This window comes from Physeter macrocephalus, chromosome 20, assembly GCF_002837175.3.
Source record: "Physeter macrocephalus isolate SW-GA chromosome 20, ASM283717v5, whole genome shotgun sequence".
Lineage (NCBI taxonomy): Eukaryota > Metazoa > Chordata > Mammalia > Artiodactyla > Physeteridae > Physeter > Physeter macrocephalus.
Genome location: NC_041233.1, coordinates 68,245,046 through 68,258,838, shown reverse-complemented (window position 1 = coordinate 68,258,838; position 13,793 = coordinate 68,245,046). Strand labels below are relative to the sequence as shown.

The 13,793-nt window shown below is 42.5% G+C and overlaps 1 protein-coding gene across 1 annotated transcript in view; it reads right to left on the bottom strand.

Moving 5' to 3' along the window:
• Positions 1-11,618, bottom strand: part of PLEKHS1 (pleckstrin homology domain containing S1) — a 24,570-nt gene extending 12,952 nt beyond the window's left edge. Inside the window, exons 1-5 of the mRNA XM_007106957.4 lie at positions 11,553-11,618; positions 9,875-10,137; positions 6,262-6,308; positions 433-521; positions 215-321 (exon numbers count right to left, since the gene is read on the bottom strand). Coding sequence (XP_007107019.2) covers positions 215-321; positions 433-521; positions 6,262-6,289 — 224 coding nt within the window. The 5' untranslated portion in view covers positions 6,290-6,308; positions 9,875-10,137; positions 11,553-11,618. The remainder of the gene's footprint in view (positions 1-214; positions 322-432; positions 522-6,261; positions 6,309-9,874; positions 10,138-11,552) is intronic.
• Positions 11,619-13,793: the final 2,175 nt, after the last annotated feature.

Sequence of the window (13,793 nt, the reverse complement as noted above, 5' to 3'; positions counted from 1 at the left end):
GCCCAGCCGCTCCGCGGCATGTGGGATCTTCCCGGACCGGGGCACGAACCCGTGTCCCCTGCATCGGCAGGCGGACTCTCAACCACTGCGCCACCAGGGAAGCCCTCAGTTGGACTCTTAGTTCCACAAATTAATGTTTTCTAATTTTTTTTCTATTTTGCAGGCAACACGTTAGTATTTGTTGTTCTAAACATTTTCTTGATTGGATACGCACCGATCAATTTCAATAGAACCTCGGTGATGATGATCTTTGTAATAGGAAAGACTAAAGCCCTTTTCCCCACTCTTTGACAGGATGAAAAGCCGCTTTTTCCAAGAGGTCTGAAAAATGAAAACATTTTGCATCTCAGTTCAATCTCAAAGGAAAAGAAAGGATTTTAAAAATGCTCATGAGGCTGGTGGGAGGCCTGTTAAATCTTTGTGAATACTTACTGCAGAGAAGAAAAGCTGAGGAGGTGGTGATTTAATAAAGTAATCTTGTTTGCAGACTTCACTTTCATAATTTAATGTAAATTGTTTGCCTAATAAAAGAAAGTGAACAGGACTCAGTCTGTTCCCTATAAATTTCTGAGAAGAACTGCTTCAATTGGAGAACACTGTTTACCGCTGGAAATGTCTTCACATTATTCAGTTATGGAAAAAAACATCTATAATAGGCCAGGAGAACAAAAAACTCAGGACCAAGCGTGTGATTCTTATCAACCCACTGTCGGGACCTTTGTTCAGATGACATTTAGAAGCTCTTTAATTCAGCTCACACCTGTCTGGCTCTCCGTCTCTGGAGGATGCCGTTGGCTCTCTAGATGTGAGCAAAGATTTGTCTCCCTTCCTGTTGAAGCAGCAGCCGCAGCAGCAAGATAACTCTGCCTTGACCTTTGACTTACCCAACAAAAGCAAAACCATCTGCTATTGAAAAGAAGGTGGCAAAGTGGTTAAATAGGAGGTTTCCAAAATGTTAATTGCTTCTCTGTAAGGACTGACATGTATAGGCAGTTTTGATTTTTTCTATATTTTTGAAAATGTCTGCAAGAAATATGTACTACTTTCCTTATCTAGAAAAAATTAATGTTGCTAAAATAAAATTTATATTAAAAAGAAGACCTTGGTTTTGCCTTTACATCCAGGCTATAGTTCTAGTTCATCCATGGTTTGGTAAAAGACAGCCTTTACTAAAGAATTAGCCCTTGTTTATTAAGTGAAAACAGAATCAAGATTAGGTACGACAGGGCTTCCCTGGTGGCGCAGTGGTTGAGAATCTGCCTGCCAGTGCAGGGGACACGGGTTCGAGCCCTGGTCTGGGAGGATCCCACATGCCGCGGAGCAACTGGGCCCGTGAGCCACAACTACGGAGCCTGCGCGTCTGGAGCCTGTGCTCCGCAACAAGAGAGGCCGCGACAGTGAGAGGCCCGCGCGCCGCGATGAAGAGTGGTCCCCGCTCCCCGCAGCTAGAGAAAGCCCTCGCACAGAAATGAAGACCCAACACAGCAAAAATAAATAAATTAATTAATAAACTCCTACCCCCAACACCTTCTTTAAAAAAAAAAAAAAATTAGGTACTACAGCTGATGGAGACATTATGCCCATACCCAGTAATTCTCAGACAGCCGTCCTCAACTTCCCTCCCTCTCCTTCTGCGGCAGCTCTGCCTGCTCCCTCCGTTATCCCACCAAGGAAGAAAAAAGGAAAGAGAAAAACAGAAGAGAACAAAAGCAAAAAGTTTTAGCTCCTTTATTTAATGGTTGTGTGGCTTTGGACAAATTCACAGATTTATGTACTGAAAAAATACTTACAGAACACCTTGAATCACTAAATTTCTCTCAGTTTCCTCATTTGTAAAATGGAGGTGAAAAATAAAGGAAAGCAAAGAGCATCGTAGCCACTGCCGTCCCTGACCGACAACGCACCCTGAGAGGAATTCAGGATGAAAAACAGGATGCAGCACTCTGTGATCTAGAAAAACAGTCCCCACAGATAGTCAGAGGTATTTCAGGAAGAATTTTAATGAATCCAAATCCTTGCATCTTCCCGTACATAGATGAGCACTAAAATCATTAACTTGAGGTATCTGTTCTTTGTGACTAACAGCAATCTTTTACTGAGATGTATTCTTGACTGAATGTATTTTCTCGCCAAAAGTCATACATAAGCTGGTTTCTCCCTACCTTTTCAGAGCTGTTCCCTAGAGCTACTGAGAGGCTGTCTCCCCAGAAGGAGACAGAGCGGAGTAAGAGAAGAGAGTGAGTAAGAAAGGAAGAGTGGTATAAGATGAGGCTGCAGATGAATCCTGTAGACACTAGACCATGGTAGAGTTTGCATTTATTTTAAAAGCAATGGACAACACCATCCATGGATTAGCCTTGACCAAAAAACACTGAAACAATCTCATCAATCCTCTAGATCCAATTTGTAGGAAATACAGAAAACAGAGAAACATGCTGAACACCATACCAGGGATGTGATCAGCAAAATTCAGTCTCTAGGGGAACTTCTAGGACAAAATCTCAGTATTTTCACTCTTGGATAGATCATTTTTGGCCCTGAACATCTCCACCTGGATTTCCCATAAACTTCTCTCTCTCATCCTTTTCTCTCAGGTGCCCTAGATCACTTGGTGGCACCAACATCTATCTAGCCTCCCCTCCTAGAACACTGAAGAGTCCTCTTACACTTTCACCTTTCCATCACCCTTCTGTCCAGTCGGTCATCAAGTCATGTCCACTTTACTTCCTGGATCCACCCCTATCTCTCTGTTCTATCACCACTGCCTTCAAGACCTTCATACATTTCAATACATTAAATTCACATGAATTCAAGGCCTGCATACGTTTTTCACTATACTGCTTCGGTAACTGTCTAGATTGACTCTCTAATTCCATTCTTGGCATCTCCAAAACCATCCTCGACATAGCCCTGAGAGTAAATGCCAAATCTGGCCAATTTCGTACTTCCGGCAAAGATGAAATAACAGGAACTGGATTTACTCTCCTGTCTGAAACACACAAAAAATACAAAATATATAAATTAGTTGTTTTCAGGACACTGGTCATAGGCAATAAAAGTCATGGATCCCTAAGAGATAGGAAACAAACTTGGTGAGCCCTACAATTTCCTTGGCAGAGTTTCCAGTCCACATTACAGGAAAGGGGAACTGAGGTGGGCCCAGGTGGACCCCTGAGCGGAGGAAACAGAGCTGAGAGTTCAGGGAGATCAAGGCAGCTAGAGCTCATAGGACAGAGGGAAGAGCTGCACAGAGGGAGAATCCCAGAGACAGTCACAGGGTCCCCCTCAAGTATTCAAGAATATTGATGAGTATACGTGTGTGGGGAAACTACCCAAGGCCAGAGAACGAACCATCAGAAAATATTAGAGGGAGGAGTGCCCAGTGCTCCACTGGGCCAGAAAAAGCGCCAGTTCCGTCCAGCCAAACTGGCAAAATGATCATTTATGGAGCACTGGGTAGAGTACTCAGGAAGGTCTTGCCTCAGTAGTGAGGAATAATTAGCTCTGGGCTGAGGAATGCTCCAGACCTAACAAATCATAAGAGCAAGTCTTAAAAGGATCAAATTGTTTCCAAGGAAGTTAACTGCACCCCAGAAAAAAGCTCAAGATTTATAGAAATACAAAAATATCCAGCACCCAACAAGGTAAAATTTGCAAGGTCTGGCAACCAATCAAAAGTTACCTGGCATGCAAAGAGACAGGAAAGCATGACCCATAATGTGGACAATCATCAATCCTTCAAAACTGGCCTAGAACTGACACAGATGTTAGAATTAACAGAGAAGTTCATTAAAACAGTTATTATCAACTGTATTTTATACATTCAAGAAGTTAGAGATATAGAAGATATAAGAAAGATCCAAAGTGAACTTCTAGAGATGAAAACCACAATGTCTCAGAAAAACAACAACACTGGATGGGATTAATGGGACTAAGACAAATGGAGAGTGAAAAAAGAGCCCCAAACACAAAAGAGCACTGGTGCATTGTGGGACAATTTCAAGTTTCAGGTAACTGGATTCCCTGAAGTGGGGGAGGGAGACAGAAAAAAATATTTGACAAAATAATGCTGAAAATTTTACAAATTTAAAGAAAACTATCTCAGAAATCTCAGCAGGTCAGGTACCCCAAACACAAAATATAGGAAGAATACTATAACAAGGAACATCATAGCCAAATTGCTCAAAATCAGTGATAAAGAAAAACCTTAAAAACTGTCAGAGGGAAAAAAGAGATAATGCATACAGAAGAAAAAATAAGGATGACATTAGATTTCTCATCAGAAACAATGTAAGCAAAACAACAACAACATCAAAACCCAGTGGAACAACATACTTAAAGTACTGAAAGAAAAGTAGTGTCATTTTAGAATTCTATAGGCAGCAAACATATCTTTCAAGAACGAAGGCAGTTTCAAGACATTTTCAGACATACAAAAGCTGAAAGAATTCAGCATCAGGAGGCCTGCATTAGAAGAAATGTTAAAGGAAATCCTTCAGGTGGAAAAAATGATGCCAGATGGAAATCTGAATTTATACAAATGAGTGAAGAATGCTGAAGTGGTAACTGCAAGGATAAATATGTGAAATTTTTATATTACTATTTAAGACATAAAAATTCAATTGACTATCTAAACCAAAACCTCTTGATATATGTAACAACATAGATGAATCTCAAAAGAATTATGTTGAGTGAAAGAAACCAGACAAGAGTTCATACAGTATGATTCCATTTATATGAACTCTAGTAAATGCAAACGAACTTAGAGTGACAGAAAGCAGAGCAACTGGGTGGGAGTGGGTGCTGGAGGGAAGGATTATAAACAGGCACAAGAAAACTTTTGGTAGTGACGCATGTGATTACTATCCCGCTGTGGTGATCATTTCCCAGGCACATACATGCAACCTTATCAAATTGTTCATTTGAAATATGTGCAGTTGATTGTATGTCAATTATACCACAATAAAGCTATTTTTCTAAAACTATGAGCAATCCAAAAAGCAAATCTGATGACACCACTTCCATGATTGAAATGCTTCAAGGGTTGCTGGTTATATGAGGTCAATACTCGGCACCATATAGCACCACTTTCCTGTTTTCCCCCCGTCCTTCCTATTTAACAGCCACATTCTCCTTGAACACAACCTGCCTTGAACCCGCTTCCTTGCTTTCGGTCATGCCATCCCTTTCTGCTGAGATGTGCTCTCTTTCCCAATCTCTTTTAAAACCCTATACAGCCTTTAGGGTCCAGCTCAAATGCCTTCTCCATAAAACCTCTCTGGATTCCCACAATGATGCGTGTGCTTTTTTTCCCCTTCAGACTCGACAGAATTTTGCACTTACCTATCACAGCCTGATCATATGTGCCTATCTTAACTTCCCAATACAGCTACTGGAATGTGTTTATCTTAATATCCCAATGAAATTACAAACTCATTGAGAAAATGACTATTCCTAATTAACCTGTACATCCTCTGCAATACGAAGCACAGTGACTTACTAATAATAGGTGCTTTGAATTAATATTCAAAAATACTCATTTTGGAATTGAATCAGATAGTTTGATTTTTTTTTTTTTTTTTTTTTTTTTTTTTTTGCGGTACGCGGGCCTCTCACTGTTGTGGCCTCTCCCGTTGCGGAGCACAGGCTCCGGACACACAGGCTCAGCGGCCATGGCTCACGGGCCCAGCCGCTCTGCGGCATGTGGGATCTTCCCGGACCGGGGCATGAACCCGTGTCCCCTGCATCGGCAGGCGGACTCTCAACCACTGCGCCACCAGGGAAGCCCAGATAGTTTGATTTTTAAGTTAGTTCATCCTAAACTTCTGACCAGTCATCTACAGTGAGGCATGTGAGCATGAAGCAGGAACATCTGAATAATACCCTTTGACCTCTCCTCATAATAAGCCCTGATAACAATTTTGGCAGTTTCTCCAAGTGAGAATTTCATATAAAATTAAGGAAATATTCTCCAGTCTTTTCTGGGCTACAGTTTGCTGTTAGTACCATCTCCAAGCAACAAATGGAACATTTGGTCCATGAAAATCAGAAAATGCCAAATTTCTAGATAAGTGAGCTCTTACAAAATAATCAGCTGAATCAAATAGCTTCCGCTACATTCTCCACACCAAGAATAATTGTCGCAGAAGTGCCACCCATTATCCTTACTAAAACCATCTTCTGTATCCTGGTTAGTTTGACGGGAATTGATCATTATTTTCAATAGAGTTTTTTCCTTCCGAGAATATGCCCCTTGGGTACCTGAACTCTTCTGAGGTTTGGATGCCATTACGGCTGTCTGTTCTCACCTGTCAAAAAGAAGGGTTAAGCGTTAGTCCCCAAACAACGGTATATGCTTCACTGCTTAGCCACTCAATCACCAAGCGTCAGGATGGTGCTCCCAAACGTTGGCCAGATGGCTTATCGGCTCCCTTCTCCCCATTCGGCCCTTGAGGCTGATAGTAGCCATGGTAATGAGGACCCACCCAAGCAGCCTGTGTTCACCAAGTGCCCGTTCTGTGGAGGTGTTGCTAGGATGACCAAAGGAGCATCTTCCCTGGACTTTCTCTGCTCCTGCTTCATAAGTGGCTCTGACAAGAGAGCCCCTGGGGATAGCAACACCACCAAGGAACAGAGACAAGAACAGGGCAGAGGGCAGCATGCTATGGACCGACTGCAGCTGAGAAAGCATTTCTGGCCAAAAAGAAGCCCAAGATAAGCCCTCCTCAGTGGCAGGGACTCATTTCCTCCAGAGGGAAACCTTAGAGCAAGGACCAGGGCATACCCCTATCCGTAAACTGCCTCCACTGCCTGTGTGCCCCGTTCCCAAGGCTGCCCAGCACTGGGGGCTGAGGCTGACATGGTCAAACTCACCCTAGAGGTCAAGTCCTTTCCTGAACAGATCTGCTGGCAATCCCATGACTGACTCGGGGCCCTGCGAGGAGAGGGATCCCACAGGGTAAGAGACCACGGGGCAGGTGAGATCTTTGAAACAGGAATGTATCGGTGACCAAGTTTTACCTTGAATCAGACTCTCAAAATAGGAGGAAACACTGAACAGGGCAGTGCCAGGGCAGTGCCAGGGCAGTCCCAGGAAATGGGAAGAGGCAAAGGGCTCTTTACCATCTAATTGGCATGATGTCATTCCTCCTCTCCTGAGGTCTCCCTTTCTCCAGCATAAACCCACTCATTCCTCCTAGGGCATAAATGACTCACGGCAATTCCTGAAATATATATGTATATTGTATATAGTATACAATACACATATACTATACTATAGTGTGTGTATGTGTGTGTATATATATATATATATATATACATGTGCATATAGTATACTATATGCATGTATACATACACTATTTGTGTACATATATATAGTAAACAGAGATGAAAGTCTTAAGGTTAAGACCGCAAGATCTCAAAGCATACTTTTGGTCATTTGTGAAAGGCACATGGGAACCCTCTGAAGACAAGTGGGGTTTTCCTGGACCTAGAACTCACACATTCCCTAACTAAAAAATGGTTTTCTCTGTTGAGGTATCTCTGTATAATAATGATAGTGATTATTTGAACAAATAACAAACGGATAACAAGTGAAGTAACAAACAGGTCCTTGGGGTATCTTAAGGCATACGTTGACTCTCTGGTGCCCTCAGCCCTCCCCTGGTGTGAGGAGCATGCTTAGCTCTGTGCAATGGGCTGTAATACCTGGTGAAGGCCCCAGGCCATTGAGACCAAAGCCTTCTGTTCCCTGGAAAAGCATTTCTGTACGAGGAAAAGGAATAGAACCTACCTAAAAATTTGCCAACCATGGACATTAAAAAAAAATTTACCCCTGAGGTTTTGCTTCAGATCCCTGCGGTTCCTTCCAATTGTAGGGATTTCATTGCCTGAAGCAGAATTGGGGGCCAGTGGTTCTCAGCCCATCGCCTTTCCCCTCATCCCTGCATGTGGGACTTGACCACCTTTCCCACAGGGCATTTAGCCTAGTGAGCGATGGAGTTCAAAGGTGAGATTGTAGGGCTGTGCAGGAGAGACTAGCTGAGGGGAACATTTTTTTTTGAATTTTATTTTATTTATTTTTTTTAAACAGCAGGTCCTTATTAGTCATCCATTTTATACACATCAGTGGATACATGTCAATCCCAATCGCCCAATTTATCCCACCCCCACCCCCACCTCTTTGAGGGGAACATATTTTTTAATTTTTTATTTTTTTTTGCGGTACGCGGGCCTCTCACTGTCGTGGCCTCTCCCGTTGCGGAGCACAGGCTCCGGACGCGCAGGCTCAGCGGCCATGGCTCACGGGCCCAGCCGCTCCGCGGCACGTGGGATCCTCCCAGACCGGGGCGCGAACCCGGTTCCCCTGCATCGGCAGCCGGACGCGCAACCACTGCGCCACCAGGGAAGCCCGAGGGGAACATATTTCAAAGCAGTGTTTTTACTGCAAGCTCTCTTTGTTTAAAAGCCCCAAATCATTCTTTTTCTTGATAGAATAATTCTTTGTTAAGCCTTTACAGTTTGTAAAATGTGTTTGCTCACGTGACTGCTTTGGTGTCGCAGAACTGTCCTGGGAGACGGCTCGTTTTACGCACGGAAGACTGCGTTTGCGAGAGGACGAGCGAGGTGACTTGTGCAGAGCACCACGCCGCTCCACGCTCCCACCCACCTTCATGCTCCCTGCACACCGTGGACAGCAAGGAGAGCTCTGGAGGACGTTTCTGGCCTTCCAATGTCTGTGAAGGGCCCCAAAGTCTCGTGTAGGGACCACTCTTCCTGCTTTTTTTTAATGGTGGTATTTTTTTACCCACCGTAAAATGAGACGGCAGTTTTAGAGTATTAACTCTGGAATCCAGATTCACCTCCATCAGTTATGACATGTGATCTTGGGTACATTATAGCACCTCTCTACACCTGTGTTCCTTCATCTATAAAATGGAAGTGATAACATCACCACCCTCATAGGACTGCTGTCAGTATCACTTGAAATAATCTGGCAAAGAGCATTTTATAGGTGCTCGACAAGTATTACTTGTCGGGTCATGTCCAGTTCAGATAGTCTATGATTCTATGATTGTTTCATAATGACTAGCATGTATTGAGTACTTAATACATTCCAAGCACTTCTAAACAAAATCTGTATAATAGATTTCAGATATATATATGTATATAATGGATTTCATATATATGTATACATATTCTGGATTTCACATAATAGATATTGCATATGATCTATATCGATTTCAAATTATTTTTATGAAATTCAGTATATGTATACATATATATGAAATCTATATTCATACAAATGAAATCTATTATATAAGTTTTGCTTATATAATGTAAGTAAAGTTTTAATATTATATATTACATATATGAAATCTAGTGAGATTCAACATAGTAATGAGATATAACAATACTATAATGTTTACATTATTCTTACAGTGATACAGTATCCATTTTACAGATGAGAAACTGTTACCAGAAAGATTAAGTAATTTGCCTTTGATCACATAACTAAAAAGAAGCCGAGCCAGCGTCCTAACTTGGTGTCTGAACTACTTTGCTCTTCCTTTCACCTAGAAAAAAGAATTAAATCTGTTCAGAGTTTGGCTTTCATTTCTAGTCATTGCCCCCAAACAAAACAGCCTTTCAGATTTAACTCTTTGATCTTGTTCAGGAGACAGCATCCAGTCTCATTGCCTAACCTGTTCATTGTAATGAAATCTGATGAGTGTGATACCAAGAGGTCCTATTTCCCTCTGTGGAGCCCAAGAAGGTTATGAAGAGAGAGCCCGTAACAGTGATTTTGTTCAGTTAAGCTTCCAGATCAGCACAGTCTTTAGAACCCCGACCAGTCACGTCAAGCAGTACTTACTGGAAGCCAGGTGGTCACTGGTTCGGTTCTCAGCGAAGTGTCCTGTTCTTGTGTCTCCTGAACTCACCCCGGCTCACTCTGAGCTCTGAGGATTAAATACAAGCTTTTTCTGAAATGTGAGTCAATGGGAAATTCCCAAACTTCTATCTTCAGGAAGATTTTACTCTTGCTCCAAGCTGAAGGAAGCTGGTGACCCAAGGGAAGTCCTGGGCTTTCATTCTTCTTGTGGTTTGGCACAGAACTGCCCTAGGCATTCCAGGTGTCTAATAACAAAACAAAAGCAAACAAATAAATTCCTGCCAGACTCTGGACCATGAACACAATGACTCTTACCGAAAACAGTGCCAGCCCACTCTTGACCTCCTGCAATGACCGCCATTGAAACGATTCTTTTGCTTCCCAACCATCCATATCCTCCCAATGTCCTCTTGGGGAAGTTAGGAAGGGTTTCTCTGTGCCAGATGAGGAAATAAATCCTGACTTCTCTAACACATTTGCATATGCCAAGGGTCTCTGGAAGATCTGCTTATTTATCCATGAGGGAGTGGTCAACAGGGTAGCACTGGGCAGGCTCTCCTGAACATCCTGCACAGCCACCAACAACTCTTAGAAATAAGCAGGCTACCATCAATGGTCATTCTCAGTGATATCTAACCACCAAAGGGCCTTGGGTGTGTTTTCATTTATATTAAATTGTTCTTCGGAGAAAGAGGAAGTGGCAAATGAATTGAACTTCTTATACCACCTTTAGCAGTGAAAGCACATAATTTTAATCTTTGTTTTCACTGGGGTAACTGGACTTGAATCAGCTCTGCCAGGTATTCACTGAGCGGTTTTAGCTAGTTATTTAAATTTTTTGAGTCTGCTTCCTCATCTGAAAAATGGGGTGGAACACTCACCTCACAGGATCTGTTTAAAGATTAAGTAAGATTTCACCATAAAAAGCCTATAGTTTAGTGCTTGATCTTTAGTAAGCATTCAACAAAGGTTATTTCTCTGCTTTTCCCTTTGGCACCCTATGGAAGGTACAAGTATTATTGGTTCCTTTATTCAGCAAACTTAGATGGACTTCAGATATGCAGAAATGATTATTTTATTGTTCACTTCCTGCACAGGATGGGTTTTGCTTGATTTAGGAGAAATAATTTCTTGGAATGTATTTCTTTGGATGTTTCTTTAAGGCCAGCTTTTGACTACTCTGGAAATAGTTTTTAGTATCTTTACATTTGGTCTTTAAGCAGATATTACAAGTTATTGCTCTAAGGAGTTCGTGAAAAGCTTGTGCTGATCTCCACTTACTCAGAACTATAAAGCTACAGACAGCCCAATGTAATAATCCAGGGACCCAACCAAAAAAGAGAAGAGAGAAAATTTCTTTAAGACTGTATTCCTTTGGCAAGGCTATCGATAAACCAGTTAGACAGACAGAGGGACTTCCCATCCATCCATCCATCCATCCATCCATCCATGCATCCAACCAGCCATCTACCCACCCAGTCCACCTTGTTCTAGGCTTTTTTCATCATATTTTCCTAATTGTATTACAAAGCTCCTTGAAGAAGAAGCTTAGTATATCTTACAAGTGCTTATGAGAGTTATTTGTACTGTAGATGCCACCTAGAAAGTAAAATATTGGCAAGCAGACACCAAATACGAAGCTTGTAAAAAGTAAACATACCTATGAAATGCAAGTATAGTTTCCTTTATCATCTCCAGTGACCTGTAAACAAGGTATCAGTGAAATGCCTATTGCAAAAGAGCAATCACCTCTTCATTTGAAATATCAAGTAAGTTATTTCATGATTTTGCCAATTGTGCTTCTGTATCATGCAACAGCTCTTTAGCTCTGCTGCCTCTTAACCAAAACACAGCTGAATGGTTTATATTACATGACCTAACATTTGTTGGGAATTTTTCTTTTACATATACTATCTCAGTTAATCCCAACAATTTTGCAGGATAAGTGTTGTGATTCCTTAATTTCAAAAAGAGGAAATTGAAATTTAGAGAGAAAAAAGAACTTGCTCAAAGTCATACAGCTAGTTATGTGACCACCAGAAATAAAAAATCTGTCTTGACTATAAGCTTACATGTGCCCTTTCGTTCCCTCTAGTGTGTTGAATCCTGGGCTGGGATCAGTTGGTCTGGGCTCTTGGCCTGCTCTGCCACCAACTGTGTGACACTGCATAGGTTGCCAGCTTTCTGGGTCTCATGACCCCACTACCGTCCCCTTGTCAAGGAGCTCTAAGTACCCATTCAGTTCTGATTATAATGATGCCCTTGAGGCAATGCCAACGACATTGTTGGCCAAAAGGAAATGAGATTTCCTGGGCTGGCTTGGACCAATCATGATTCTTTTCCTTAGCACCTGAACAAGACTGAGGTACAGTTATCAGGAGGATGGAGACCATCTGTTGCCAACATCATCACCTGGCCCCTGCCTCCCTCTCCAGGATCACCTCTGAGAGCTCTCACTTGTACCGTCTGCCCTCTGGGCATCTTGACCTGTGTACGTACTGTTCCCTCTCTGATGCATTCTTCTCCCATCTCTTCACCTGGTTAACTTCTACTCATCCTTCAGATCTCACTCAACTATCACTTCCCAGTGATTCCCTCTCTCCCCCAGACAAGGTCAGATTCTCCCATGATACATTATCATGGTGCTGTGTTAACTTCAGAACACATTTTCCCATTTATAATTTTATATTCATTTGTCTGATTATTTGATTAATGTCTGTCTCTTCCTCCACAAGACTGCAAAATCCATGAGGATTATTCGTATCGTGTCTGCTTCTGCTGACCGTTGCATCCCAAGTAGCTAGCTTAAATGCCTCTCCCATTCTTTCTTTATTGTGTGCCTACTATATGCAAGGTGTCATATTATGGGTCAAAAGATAAATGAAAGGATGAATGTCTTTTGAGAGCTCATAACGTGGCCAGGGAGATCAGACACAACGAACTCTAATACTCCAGTGATACCTCTACTTCACTTCCATACACCACTCCCATGGTCACATTTTGGACCTTGTAATTACCCCTCCCTGTCTGGCCTTTGATCACGTTGATGCTGGTATCCTACCTTCTGACTGCAACTTCCCATCCTTCTACCTTTTCTATTTCCTCATTTCAACCAAACCTCTTCTTCAGCCTTTTCAAGCCCTCAGGATTCTTGATGCTTCCTCATACTTTCACATGTCTGTTGTGATCAGTGACCTTTTCTAGCTGAAGCTGCCATTCCTCAACCCCCGTCGAAGGAAATGAGCCAGCCTGGTCTTTGGATCAGGGCGAGCATGTGACCCTAGAGCTGGCCCTCCACTGGTTGGCTGTTGGTCCACAGAGTAGCCTGACACAGAGTTTTGCTCAAAAGAGACAATGGCAGTTAGTGAAGCCTTGTTGAAATTCTCTTTCCTTTACTTCCAAGTTACTTTTTCAGCTGGTTCTCTTCCGCACTGATCGATCTTCGTTGCCTCTTTTGCTCGCTCCTCTACCTGCATGCAGTCCTTACATTTCAGAATCCCCAGAGTCCCTCCCATAGATATTTACCCACTCTACAAGTATATCTTGATGCTGGAAGTGTTGACGGTCCATTGAGGTTGGTGACCATAAAACTGGCAAGATTCCTATCTGCTTGATGTGTGCTTTTCTCTAGTAGCATCCAGCTGTTCAGGAGCAGACATGGGGAAGCCAGGTGGTGAGGTTCATTCCAGGTTAGCATTTGTGCTGGGGAGATGCCACAGAAGGACGAAAGAGCAAGGGAGTTTAGGATAATTGCAAAAGGGTGCCCAAACAGGTGAACCATGGGATCAGAGGGGCATAAGGAGGGAAGAGATGATAGGAGGGGCTCCTGGAGAGGAAGTACCGGTGAGATTGAAGATAGATGAAATAAGCTGGCTGGAAGGGTAGGAAGTGGTGCTTGGAG